At 49.8% G+C, this 13,712-nt stretch overlaps 2 protein-coding genes across 2 annotated transcripts; one reads left to right on the top strand and one right to left on the bottom strand.

Moving 5' to 3' along the window:
* The first annotated feature begins 267 nt into the window (after positions 1–267).
* On the top strand, positions 268–3,441 carry F5891DRAFT_380520 (uncharacterized protein). The gene is made up of 7 exons (XM_041371631.1): positions 268–657; positions 706–731; positions 852–1,006; positions 1,068–1,196; positions 1,245–2,767; positions 2,817–3,237; positions 3,297–3,441. The coding sequence occupies exons 1-7, from the start codon at positions 481–483 to the stop codon at positions 3,374–3,376; spliced, it is 2,511 nt and encodes an 836-aa protein (XP_041225416.1). The 5' UTR covers positions 268–480; the 3' UTR covers positions 3,377–3,441.
* A 2,015-nt stretch (positions 3,442–5,456) lies between these two features.
* Positions 5,457–6,538, bottom strand: F5891DRAFT_380633 (uncharacterized protein). Its single transcript, XM_041371632.1, has 5 exons — positions 6,336–6,538; positions 5,934–6,272; positions 5,832–5,882; positions 5,588–5,770; positions 5,457–5,525 (listed from the first exon to the last, which is right to left on the bottom strand). Exons 1-4 carry the CDS (start codon positions 6,354–6,356, stop codon positions 5,657–5,659), a joined length of 525 nt encoding a protein of 174 aa, XP_041225415.1. The 5' UTR covers positions 6,357–6,538; the 3' UTR covers positions 5,457–5,525; positions 5,588–5,656.
* Positions 6,539–13,712: the final 7,174 nt, after the last annotated feature.

Below are 13,712 nucleotides of genomic sequence, written 5' to 3'. Positions count from 1 at the left end.
CTTCCGGGAAGACTGATCTCGACGTCAACCATCTACAATGAGCACATCCAGTGAAAGCTCGGTATGTCGAGGACCGCTTTTCATGATAACATCTCCCTCGAAGTGTTGACTCTGACGCATCCTTGGTTTAGAGCGGACGTCATCGCAAATTTCGTCGGTTGTTACAGGTTGGTAAGAATGTGACTAAAAAGCTTACTGTGAGTCGACGAGGATCCTGAGTTACCTGGAATAAGTCTCATGTGATAATTTGTGATTGCACAAAACCACTTGAAGGATCCCCGCAGCCTCGACCCCCCTGTTCTTCCGAACGCCGTTCGTGAAGGTGCCTTATCGATCCCGAATATCATGGTAAGTCACCTTTCAGTTTCTGCTCTTTCTGTCTAACTCCTACTGGTCGCACATCAGGATACTCCCTCTAGTGTGGAGCAAGGTGCTGAAATCCAATCGACACCACAGGACGCCGAGGAGGTTGCAAAGCTCATGAACCCAATTTCGGAGCGTGTGACAGTCGTAATGCCACTTTTGGGGCGTGTGAAATCTCCATCTCCTGCCCAACATTCACCGGCACCAGTGGATCTCGAGCTTGCATATAATTTCCAGGACACATATATCCGACCCTTCAAGATATTCGACAGTGTTGTCGGAACGCTCACGGATGTATGGGCCAGCCCTCTCGGTCGCGATCGAACTAATACTGTTGCATAGGTACATCCATACACAAAGATTGCACTGTGCGTGTTGTCTCGTGCATCGGAAGTATGTTTGGTTCTTCCCTCGTTTCTATCCCTCGCTTAGAAGTCATCGGTGTAGATAATTCTCAATCAAATGTATCGGGACGGAGCGGTTCTCAGACTTCTCCAGCAGTTAGGACAAGTTTACGACTTCATGATGCAAGACGAGACTCTTCGCGAAATTCCGTCAATGCAGAGCATCGTCGGACCAATAGTTCAGCACACTCTCAAGTGCTCTCAGTTTATCAGAGATTATTCCACGACCAAGAATTTATGTGAGGATTTTACGAAATTATTGCACTTTATTCATTCTTAATCTTCGTGATGTTATTATAGGGAAAAGACTTGGGAAAAATATTCTCTCAGAAACAGATCATACGATTCAACAATACATCGACGTGTTCCAGGAGCTCATGAAACGCTTCCAAGACCGAACTGCTCAGAACACCTCCGTTCAGCGTACAGGTAAGTATTTGTATGTGCATTTTTGACTTGACGTTCATACCTCTTCAGGGGATTTGCCGGACCTCAGTGGCATAACTTATGCACAGGACGCTGGACTTGATCCCGGGAAACAATGCTTACCAGGGACGCGCATGGAAATTCTCTCCGAGATTATCGACTGGGCTAACAGCACGAAAGGCAATGTTCAGCCTGTGCTGTGGCTATCCGGCCCTGCAAGAAAGGGCAAATCAGCCATTGCACACACACTTGCAAACTGGTTCAACAATGTGGGAGGGCTTGGTTCGTATTACTGTTTCGACCGTCAGCGAGATGCCGAGCGTTTGCATGAAAAGATCTTTTCCACCATCGCGCGCGACCTGGCTGACCGTGATCCTGGGGTGAAGCGAGCGTTGGTAGATGCAGTACAGCATGCCAGTGTGCTCAAGAATACGACAGATATCATCCAGCAGTGGCACAAGCTTCTCATGGGACCGCTGGGGAAGCTCTCTAGATTAACGGTGAGACCTGTCCTGATCGTGATCGAAGCACTGGATGAGAGCGGCGGGGCGGATACGCGGCGTGACCTTCTCCGCATAATCGCTGGTAAACCTCCGCATCAGGGTCCCCAAATCACTGATTTGCCATCCAACTTCCGTATCCTTGTCACCTCTCGTCCACTTTCCGATATCAAAACCCAGTTTGACGGTGCTCAGCATATACTTCAGTTGTCCATGGACTATATTCCATCGGAAGTCACGGAGCGTGACATTCATACTTATGTATCTGCAGAGTTGAAGGGGCTGTCGGGTATTCAGGAAAAACAAATTGCAATGCTCGCTGCGCAAGCTGATGGACTTTTCGATTGGGCGCGTCGTGCCTGTGATTACATCAAGAAAGGCACGGACATGGACGCCGTCGATGCTCTCGTGAAACGCGATCTGTATGTTATGTATCGGACGCTCTTGGCAGAGATAATGGCAACCCAAAATGGGACACCTGAAATATTAGCGGTGTTTCGTTCTGTGATGCCACAAATTCTTGGCACAGTCGAACCGCTTTCTTTAATTTCCCTGAATGCCATGAGGGACTGTATTCCAGACCAAAGCAAGCATTACAAGGCGGAGGATATCGTACAACATATGGGATCCCTCCTCAGCGGCACCACCAACCCATCTACACCCATCAAACCCCTTCACACATCATTTCGCGAATTTCTCACAGTCCAGGCATCCAGTGGAGACTTTTTCGTCGACATATCGAAAGCACAACGCGATCTTACTTTTGCGTCGCTTCGAGTGATGAGGCATGGACTTCTCTTCAATCTCTGTAATTTAAAGTCTTCGCACCTCCTCAATCGCGAAGACCTCGAGCTGCATGAACAAGTTGAAAGAAACATCCCTCCATATCTGTCCTATTCTTGTCGATTTTGGTCTTCGCACCTACGAGCAACCGTCTTCGACACGGAACTCGCAGAGGAAGTGAAATCATTCTTCGACCACGAGCGGTTGCTCTTTTGGCTCGAAGTGCTTGGTGTTATTCAAGCAGTCAGTAGCGCAGTCACCGCGCTTCCGCACATCCCCCGGTGGCTGAAGGTAAGCACATGGTGTGTTAGCAGTACCAGAAGCGCTCACACAACTACAGGATCATTCCGGATACGAAGATGTCTCAGCCACTGCAATGGATGTGCATCAATTTATTCAAACCTTCGGTGGTATCATTTTACACAGCACGCCACATCTCTATGTATCAGCGCTGCCTTTCTGGGCTGTCAATTCGTCGATAGGTTCTAAATTCGCCTCAAATTTTCCGAATATTCTTCGTCTGGTGTCTAGATGTGATTCGGAGTCGGTGGCTGTTCAGAGCCTACTCGGAGAGTATGCGGAAAAGGTGTTATCAGTCTCGTTTTCTCCTGATGGGACTCGCATTGCGACTGGCTCAGTGGATAAGACTGTGCGGTTGTGGGATGCAGCGACTGGACAGCCAATTGGTGAGCCCCTGCGGGGGCACACTGGTGCCGTCAGCTCGGTATTGTTCTCGCCGGATGGGACTCGCATCGCCTCAGGTTCGTATGACAGAACCCTCCGACTGTGGGATGCCGTATTGAGGCAGCCAATCGGTGAGCCCTTGCAGGGACACACTGCTTGGGTCAACTCAGTCTCGTTCTCGCCGGATGGGATCCGCATTGTGTCTGGTTCATCTGATAACACTATTCGACTGTGGGAGGCAGCGACGGGGGAGCCAATTGGTGAGCCCTTGCGGGGGCACACAGCTTGGGTTAACTCGGCCTCATTTTCGCCGGATTCCATTTATATCGTGTCTGGTTCAGACGATCAGACCATCCGGCAGTGGGATACAGCGACTGGGCAGCCAGTTGGTGCCCCCTTGCGGGGACACACCGGTGCGGTTACCTCAGTCTCATTCTCGCCAGATGGGACTCGCATTATCTCCGGTTCATATGACAAGACCGTCCGGCTGTGGGATGCTGCGTCGGGGCAGCCAGTCGGTGAGCCCTTGCGGGGACACACTGCTTGGGTTAATTCAGTCTCGTTCTCGCCGAATGGGACCCGCATCATGTCTGGTTCATCGGATAACACTGTTCGACTGTGGGAGGCAGCGAAGGGGAAGCCAATTGGTGAGCCTTTCAAGTGGCACGCTGGTGGGGTTAGGTCAGCCTCGTTTTCGCCAGACGAGATCCGCCTTGTGTCTAGTTCAGTGGATACAACCGTTTCGCAGCCATTACAGGAATGTCCCAAGCGGAATTATTCAATGTCCTCTTCGGATACAGGTCACGCCATACACGACATGAATGACAACATCATGTCAACCAACACTTGGAGCAATCGCTCCATTTGCTTTTCATTGAAGTCAAACCACGCTCTGTGCAATCCGGTTGAGTCAATGGAAGGCGCCTCCCATCATGATGGCATGTCAACCTCCATTTCTCTGGAACCTGATGGATGGGTGATAGGATCCAATCGTGAGCTTCTTTTCTGGGTGCCTCCTACCTCTTGCCGGCTTCTTTTCTGGGTGCCTCCCACCCCTCGACATTCATTTTACACTCCTTGGACTACATTGGTGATGGACGAACGACTGACTGGGGTTGATTTGAGCCGCATGGTACATGGAGAAGGCTGGAAGAATTGCAGAAATTAGTGAGTGCCTGCCATTAGCTTCACTTGCAATCACTAAAATTGAGACTCTAGGCTTTGATCGACGATCTTATACTAGGATACTTAGATACTATTGTACAACATAACCTAGTTCAAGTTTCATGTTTATTTCATGGATTGGTTTGATAGCTCGCAATCTTAAACAAGTCATACCATCCACCTTTCCCTCGGTGAATCACCAATGACAAAGGCTTCCAACCAAGGTCAAAGCTGCGACGACGTCAAGATACAAATGCGATACTCAAACCCTCACCGACACGGCGACACCCTCCAGCTACCCAAACCACATTACTCCCTCCGTACGAAATCGGGGTCGGCCATTGCCCGTGTTGAGTCTTGACGGAGTACACGTTTATGGTATCGGAACTAGAGGAGGTTGTGAGAAATCAAGCTTTAATCAAGTACCAACAAGTAAATGTCAACGTGCGACCTAGACATGCGTCCAAGGCTTACATGGTAGGTACTCTCACCATTTCCTATAAGCTAGTCCTCCCTCCGGCGACACCAGAATTCATGACACGATGCAGCTTCTGTCTGGTGAGATTACAACAGACAAAACAAAATCAGTATGACCTTGGAGAACACCCGATGCCCCGCCCAGTTGCCGTATTCCATATGCGGATGCTCTTGTCCTGTGAACCCGATACAATGCTTTTCCCATCTGACGAGATTGCGACTGATATAACAGATTGAGTGTACCCCTGGAGAGGGGCAATTAATGCCTCGCCAGTCTCTATATCACACCCGAACGGTCTTGTCAACTGAGCCTAACACGATGGAACATCCATCCGGCGAAATTGCAACCGAGTTCGCAGAACCAGTGTGGCTTTCGAGTTCGGCAACCGATGTCTTGTCTGTAATGGTAATGGGTATTGGCATCCCACACCCGAATCGTCTTGTCGTATGAACCAGAACTATGCGACTTCCGTCCGGCGAAATTGCGACAGACCTATTCCATGTCCCTGAGGTCCCGATCCTCGTTAAGCCACGGATCGTAGAATGTCAGAGAGGTTTGACGGTGAGTTTGGAGGCCAATTCTTACCTGAATCCGTGAGGATGGTCGCAGCGTCAATGATAATAACTTGACCTCGAAATTGTTGCATGAGACCTTGGAGAACATCACTGTAATTGCGAATCTCAGCACCCGTGCCCCTGAACACGTGTTTGCCAACTCGTTTCCCTGTACAAAGAGAAAATAGATCTCACTGAGTGCCAAACAACGACGCGGTGGTGTGAACTCACCGAAACTCTTCGTCCCTGAGTAATGGACAATGAATTCCGCGCACTTCAGCGTACGTTGCACTATCTCAATCATAGCCAAATGTTGGCCAGCGCCTTCCTTTCTATCACTAAGACATAGATATTGGAGACCTTATCGAGTAGATCAGATACAGCAGCATCCAGGTTTGCCTGACCGAGAATCATCTGTCACCAAGATATTGATGTTCCTATTAGCTCGCGATAGCGAGAGCATGAAAAAACACACCTTGGATGCTTGAGTCAAGATACTCAATGCCAACTTTGCATACGGATGGAGCTGTGCATGAATAGCATCAGTAGCGTACTAGGTACATATAAGCGGATGTACATTTGCAATCTGGTCAGCAATGGTGTGGAACGTCCTCAGGGTACCAAGAATCGTGGAGAACTGGTCGATCGTATCAGAATCGGATTGTAGGTCACCAATTGCTGAGGTAGCATTTTGAACGATTCCTTGAATAGGGCTGATGCCTGCGACACCTGTTTGGGCATGCGCGAGCGTTTCGCTCATAAGTGTCGTGTCAGGTGGTAATTCCACCCGATGATCGATCTTAGTATGTGATCGAAAGAGAGAAATAAGGCTGCTCCAGCTAACCTTCGCGATGCCTGAATTGGAGGATTGGTCAGGATTTGGTTTGGGAGGGGAAGCGACGAGAGGTGAAGGATGCTGCAGGAGTAATCAACAGCAATCATCACACACGGGCATGCACAGAGTTAATATTACACTTACCTTGATTGTCTTAATGGACATATCGCTGGAACCTGCGACCGTGGGTTCAGGGTTGGGAGACTCTCGAGCGCTTTGAGCGAATTTGTGAAATGAACTGGGGAAGAAATCTTGACAATCACAATCTTCTGTGCAACTTCTGTGAGATTCATTCCCCGAAGGCGGGAGAGAGGATGGCTATAATGATAATTAGAAATAGTGTAGTTGTAATGGCAAAAGCCCATACATTACTGGACCTCTGGCCTCTCTCCTTTGCCAAAGGAGGGTTTCGGTGACTTCGCTTCACCAATTCCCAAGGCTTCTTCCAAGGAGAATTGTTTCCACTCATCGAGTAAGTTGGAAGGACGGTTGAGTAAGTGTCGAGAGGTTTCTCGGTGACAAAGAAGGGGTGGTTGACACGCGGGGTGAACAGCCAGCTGCCGAACATGTGTTTTGGAGCGCCCATTATCGATTGGTTGGACTAGTATATCGATATTGATGCACATGCTGGAACCTCAGCTGAGGTGGGTTGATCAAAAATATGCCATCAGGAAACCTTACCATTGTTGGGTCGGGCCAAGTACTGGCGCAGTGATGCTCACGAGTCACAGTATTAGTGGAAGGACAAAGTTCATCACTACAGACTAGTCAGTAAGAGCACACTACAATGAGCTATCTTTGCGCACGATACATGGTCCGGCTCACAAACAACCTTCGATCTCCAACAGACTCTAGTGGTGGGGGAGACGACGTACCAGGAAGGGAATCGTGCGGAGAGTGTGCAGTGTATTGAGGAAGGAGATGTGATTGGGGAGGGAGGTGGATTATAAAACGGTTCAGGAACCTTGAAAAGGTTAGATAGTAGGCAGGTGGGCATCGGGTGAGCACAAGAGCACATATACTCACCATGAGATATTCGGCATCCAAATATAGTTCAGCGTGAGTCTATTATTAGACTCACTCTCGATCACATCGTCCTCATTCCGAATGAGAGCATCGAATAGCTATAGGAAGATTTTGTGTCGTGTTGCCACCCATAGATGGCCATGGTCTTGAATCTCCCTCAAATTTCAAGACCTCTTGCTTTGACCTTTCCCGAACTCATTTCTCTTACGTTCGCATTAGTTCTGTGCGCTGTTTACACGTGCGCATCCTTCTATTTTCACAACTGACGTCGTATGCTTTTGAGACACAGGCTTATTTTCCACAAGCGAAATCACTTCGACGTACACGAGGTCTTCCTTCCATCATTCCCATCGTTATCGTCCTCTATCCCGAGCAATGTGGATTCAGACATCAACATTCAACGTTGAACATCCATCCAGTCCGATACCATCATGGTGTGTCCTCATTGCTACCACTCGTATAGGTGTTTCAACTGATCGATTCACAAAATTCTAGCTTCATCTTCTAAAAAGACTTTCTTCCTTCTAGCCCGAGAAGACTCTGAATATTAATGCGCATAAGCCGGGCTGTTCCTGCCTTGTGGGCTCACGGCTTACCAACTGCCAGCACTGGCCAAGATCTCTCTTGCAAACACAGGCGGTGTTCCCTATTCATTGGTGATGGTCAAGGACGCGAGAATATTTGAGCCTCGGTGAATGACCTGGCAGCTCCCTATATCCTGTTTACTCGCAGTGACGTTGTGCAGCAGGACAACGTACCTACGTAAGTAGTCTTTTGCTGTCGCTTCTAATTGCATAGAGGCTGATAATGCCCTCCCAGTTATAAGTAGAGTTTACATTATAGGGACGAGTCGCTCCCGTTGCGGTTTTCCTTATCGTCTATATTCTCGCCTCAATTGAATATATCATCCACCCTGCTATCCCGTTGTACTTCTTATCAAGCCAACTCGATCACGACGCGCTGCCACCCACTAACCTTTACAAACCATAATTGTTCTGATGCAGGCACCGCGAACCATCATGTCGGTGAGCCTGTTTATATCAATATGTGCGACAGCGATTGGCCTCATTTTACGCTTCTATGTATCCTAAATATGTGGTATTACAGGAACGAACCTCTAAACAGTAGTCGACGCCCAACCATCCTTTACAACACCAACTTCCACACACGCGGCTTCTCTTCGCCTCACTTCCTCCTCCGGTCACCATTACTTACTCTTCCGCCCTTCCTCCCAGCGAATGCTCATCGTAAGCACAGTATTTCTGAGTTCTTCATATGCTCGAGAGAGGCTGGTTTTGGACGAGCAGATGCTTACGCCTGCGCTACCCGTGATTCTGACCCTTCGTCGAGCGGTGTTCGGGTTGGATGACATTATGATCCATGCTGTTGGACACGGTTTCAGGGGGTAAAGACGTCAATTGCGGCGATCTATCTGTTTAGACAAGGAGGCAATGAAGTCTGACGAGGAGATGTTCATACTGTACGAAGCAGAGTAACACTTGTCAACTCTGTTCTCATTTGCGCACTTTCAAGCGATCCTTGGGGAAGCAATTTTAGATAGTAGTACCAGTAGCAACGGGACGAGTGTATGTAAACATAGTGAATGAAATCTTTGTGCACCCCTAAACAATTTCGCGAGAGTGAGCCCATTAAGTAGAACGGAACAAAAGAAATGTAAGATGGTAAACAGCTATTGTATCAAATCCGTAGAATGTGCATGAATCTCCAGTCAATTAATCTAAGGACATGTCTAGTAGAGTCGGACCAACGGATACTATGACGAACGTGGTACAACTCACTACTGTTCACGACACCTATGCCATGATGTGCCGTGTGCGACACGACTCAAGTCCAGCTGCAGGGCACTGTGGGGTATCACTAGCGTGTTGCCTAGGGCATACACCGCCGAGTGAAAATTAAGCGGGATCCAGAGAAGAAGTCGTCCTTCGGGGCCTATAACCCATCCCTCCTCGTTCGGGACATAATGAGCTGGGGTTTCAGAGGATTGGGACTCGGACTCGGACTCAGATTCAGATTCGGACTCAGACTCGGACTCGGAGGATGATGAGGATGGGGCTGGGGCTGGGGTTTTGGTTTTAGACTCGGACTCGGAGGATGATGGGGCTGGGGCTGGGTTTTGGTTTTAGACTCGGACTCGGACTCGGAGGATGATGGGGCTGGGGTTTTAGACTCGGACTTGGAGGCTGGGGCTGGGGCTGGGGTTTTAGACTTGGAATCTTGGAGAAAGGAGGAGGCGGAATGAAGGGCATGAGTCAGGTCGGTTGAGAAACATATTGTAGGTGCTTCAAATGATTGGTGATGCTGGATTAGAAATTCTAGATCCCACACCCGGATGGTCTTGTCGGATGACCCAGACACGATGCGCTTGCCATCAGGCGAGATTGCGACAGACATAACATATCCGGTGTGCCCTCGAATTGTGGCCAGTGCCTCGCCAGCCTTCATATCCCACACCCGGACGGTCTGGTCAGACGAGCCAGACACGATGCGATGACCATCCGAGGAGATCACAACAGTGTTGACCTCGTTAGTGTGGCCTTGGAGAGGGGAGCCCACTTGCTCGCCAGTCCTCATATCCCACACACGGATAGTCTTGTCTCGTGAGCCGGATACAATGCGACATACATCTGGCGAGATTGCAGCAGAGTTAACCTCACTGGTGTGACCTTGGAGACGGGAACTCGATGCCTCGCCAGTCCCCATACTATCCCACACCTGAATTGTCCTGTCATCCGAACCGGACACTATGCGATTTCCGTCCGATGAAATTGCGACAGACTGAACCCAGTCAGTGTGCCTACTGAGAGAATATGCCTCGCTAGTCTTGATATCCCACACCCGGATTGTCCTGTCAGCTGAACTAGACACAATACAATGTCTATCCGGCGAAATTGCGACAGACAGAACATAGTCAGTGTGACCTTGGAGAATACCTGATGCCTTCCCGGTTTCCGCATTCCACATGCGGATGCTCTTGTCGTCTGAACCAGACACGATGCCCTTCCCATCCGACGAGACTGCAACTGACAGAACACAGTCTGTGTGCCCTTGAAGAGGGGCAACCAATGCCTTGCCAGTCTCTATATCCCACATCCGGACTGTCGTGTCATCTGAACCAGACACGATGGAACATCCATCGGGGGAGATTGCAACAGAATTAACAGTCTCAGTGTGGCATTCGAGGGCGGCAACCGATGCCTTGCCCATAATGGTGTTGGCATTCCACACCCGAATTGTGTTGTCGTCCGAACCAGAGACTATGCAACTTCCATCCGGAGCGATTGCGACAGAGTGAACGTAGGAAGTGTGGCCATGGAGAGGAGATCCTACTGCCTCGCCAGTCTTCGCATCCCACGCTCGGATCGTCTCGTCAGATGAACCAGACACGATGCGGTGTCCATCCGAAAAGATTGCGACTGATGTAACAGCCTGAGTGTGGCCTTTGAGGGGGGTACCGAATGCTTCGCCAGTCTGCATATCCCACAACCGAATTGTCTTGTCTTCTGACCCGGACACAATACGTTTGCCATCAGGCGAAATTGCGACAGACACAACACGGTCAACATGGCCTTGGAGAGGGGCGCCCGATGGCTTGCCGGTCTCCATATCCCACACCCGGATCGTCCTGTCTCCCGATCCAGACACAATGCTTTTCCCATCCGGCGAGATTGCGACAGACCAAACCGTGTTCGTGTGGCCTTGGAGTGGGGTACCAAACGCCTCGCGAGTCTCCATGTCCCACATCCGAATCGTCTTGTCCCGCGAACCAGACACAATGCGTTTACCATCCGGCGAGATTGCGACAGACCAAACTCGGTCAGTGTGGCCTTGGAGGGGAGATCCTGATGCCTCGCCGGTCTTCGCATCCCACACCCGGACTGTTTTGTCCCACGAACCTGAAATGACGCAATGTCCATCTGGCGAGAATGCAACAGACACAACACGTCCAGTGTGGCCTTGAAGAGTGGCACACAATGCCTCGCCAGTATTCATATCCCACAGCTGGATCGTCCCGTCATGTAAACCACACGCAACGTGTTTTCCATCTGGGGACAGTGCAACAGACCAAACCATGTGATTCGCATGGAGTATCTTCTCCATCTGAGGCCAATTTTCGACATGGCCAGCGACGATGCGGGGAGTACGAGGAAACTTTGAGGCGAACTTGCGAAACATTCTCGACTGGGTTGGAGCGAACGGTAGAGCGGACAAGTATAAATGGGGAGTGCTGCGTGAAATGGTGGTTGCGAAGGTTCGGACGAAACGCAGGGTATCCCTGATAGCGTCACGAACATGCGTGAACTCGGGATGATTCTACGACCACCCCACTCATAAGAATTCGTTGGGCAACGAATGGGCTTGAGCTACGCACCGAAAACCAATCTGCAATAGATGATAGGGTCACTATCGAGTTGCCGAGGCTTTTCATCAGACCCAGAGCCTCCAACCACCAAAGAAGGCGCTCTCCGTCGAAGAAAGCTTCAACTTCCTTGGCGAGAAATGATTCGAAGGACGCGGAGCCAACATGCGTGCCCCAGAATCGACATGAGTATGATAGCTCAATCGGAATAGAGTCCTTGACTCGTGTCTCCAAATCAGGGACGGAAGAGTTGGGTAAGTATGAATTCTCCAAAGAGCAGATGTTGAAGCGAAGCCCACGCTCCATGACCCCAAGCGAGGCAAAGGCGAGGTCGGTCTGTACCGGTGATGTATCAACGAAGAAGTCGTGGCTCCGCGAGCTGTCGGTGAGGAAGTCGTAGAAGGATGCATGGAGGGGACGAATGAGAGTATGAAAATCTGTAGTCCCGGTTAAAAGCGAGGCCATTGGCCCGATCACCCAATCAACTTGGACACGGTCTTCTTCATGGGGAAAATGCAGTCGCATTGCAGTCAACGCAGCCATGGGGAGCGGTTCAGGCGATGCAACAATTTGCCCCATCACTGAACGAAACATGGCGATTGCTGCCTCATCCTCCAGGGGCATAATGTCTGCCAATATGCGTCGGTACATATCATCCAACAGGTGTGTTGCTGTTTTAGAGCTAGACGTTCCATCGATCACAGCTTTGTAACGGCCCACCGGACCTACACCTACTTTGTTCGTACCCTTGATGTACTCACAAGCGAGACGAGCCCATTCAAATAAGCCATCAGATTTATCACCAAGCGTCTTGAAGTGCCCATCGTCGAATGTGTTGCGTGGGCCTTTGAGCATGATAGAGATGTAAAGTCGGATGTCACGTTGTGTGGATACGACCGGTATTTCATCCATGGAGATGTGACGGTGACGCGGCGTGGTTTTCAGGGTATCTGCAATGTCTTCGAGTGGACGAGAAGTGACGATGATACGAAAATTTGACGGAAGTGGGGAAGAAGTGCTCGTATCGCCAGAAATTAAACGGAGAATCTGTTCCCGGGATTTAGCATCCCCGCTCTCGTCCAACGCATCGATGACTATCAGTACGGGTGCAGTGACTGTTTTCGAGGCCTCATCGATTGGTTTTACGATCAACTCTTGCCATTGTCTTGAGACATCTACAGTGTGTTTGAGCTCGTCGTCGTCATGAACCGCACGCGCCAATGCTCCCCGCATGGTGATATCGCAATTAGCCAAGTCGCGTGCGATTGTAGTGAATATCTTTTCGTGGCGGTGTTCAGCTACCCTTGTGCGGTCGAAGCAGAAACAAGCGCGCATTCCCCCGCGCTCATGAGACCAGTTGGCTATGGTATGGGCGATGGCTGATTTGCCTTTCCCTGCCGTTCCGGACAACCACAAGACGCGTGGCACGTCTTCACCCGTGCTACGGATCCAGCACTTGATTTCGGATAGAATATCTTCCCGAGTGCCTGGGAGACAATCCTTAGACGTATTCCGTCCAGCACCAGGCACGTATTCCATGCCGCTGACGTCCAGGTCTTCAGCTAAATCATGGGCATCAAACCTCAGAAAAGAATCGAAGAGAACTTGAAGTTGAATCGTACCGATACGGTGGACGGTTTCGATGGTGGTAAGAGTCATTTGATCTCGGAATTGTTGCATGAGGTTATCGAGAACCTCGTTGTAACGTTGCATCGTGGCCTCCGTTTCACTCAAGACATGTTTGCCAAGTCTTCGCCCTGTAAAGAGCTGAATATTGGGCGACATTGTGATGAAAGAGACTCACAAAAATTCTGCATATCCGAGTAATGGACCACAAAGTCAGCACACTCCAACGTCTGTCGCGCAATTTTTCCATAAATCTCTAGCATAGACGAAATCCTAGCCAATCTGTCCCCTTCCATTAATAAAACATAGATGTCCGAGATCTTCGAGAGTAGACGGGACACAGCAGCATCTCGGTTCGCCTGATCGAGAATCATCTGTTGTCCATACAGTCTTATTGACTTGCGAAGTGTAAGAATATAAAATCAAGCACACCTTTGACGCGAAGGTGAAGATACTCAATGCCACCTTCGCATAGGGATGGACCTACG

This window comes from Suillus fuscotomentosus (genome assembly GCF_016647785.1).
Source record: "Suillus fuscotomentosus strain FC203 chromosome Unknown F5891scaffold_30, whole genome shotgun sequence".
NCBI lineage: Eukaryota > Fungi > Basidiomycota > Agaricomycetes > Boletales > Suillaceae > Suillus > Suillus fuscotomentosus.
The sequence above is the reverse complement of the archived record's forward strand: the minus strand, read 5'-3'. Positions and strand labels throughout refer to the sequence as shown.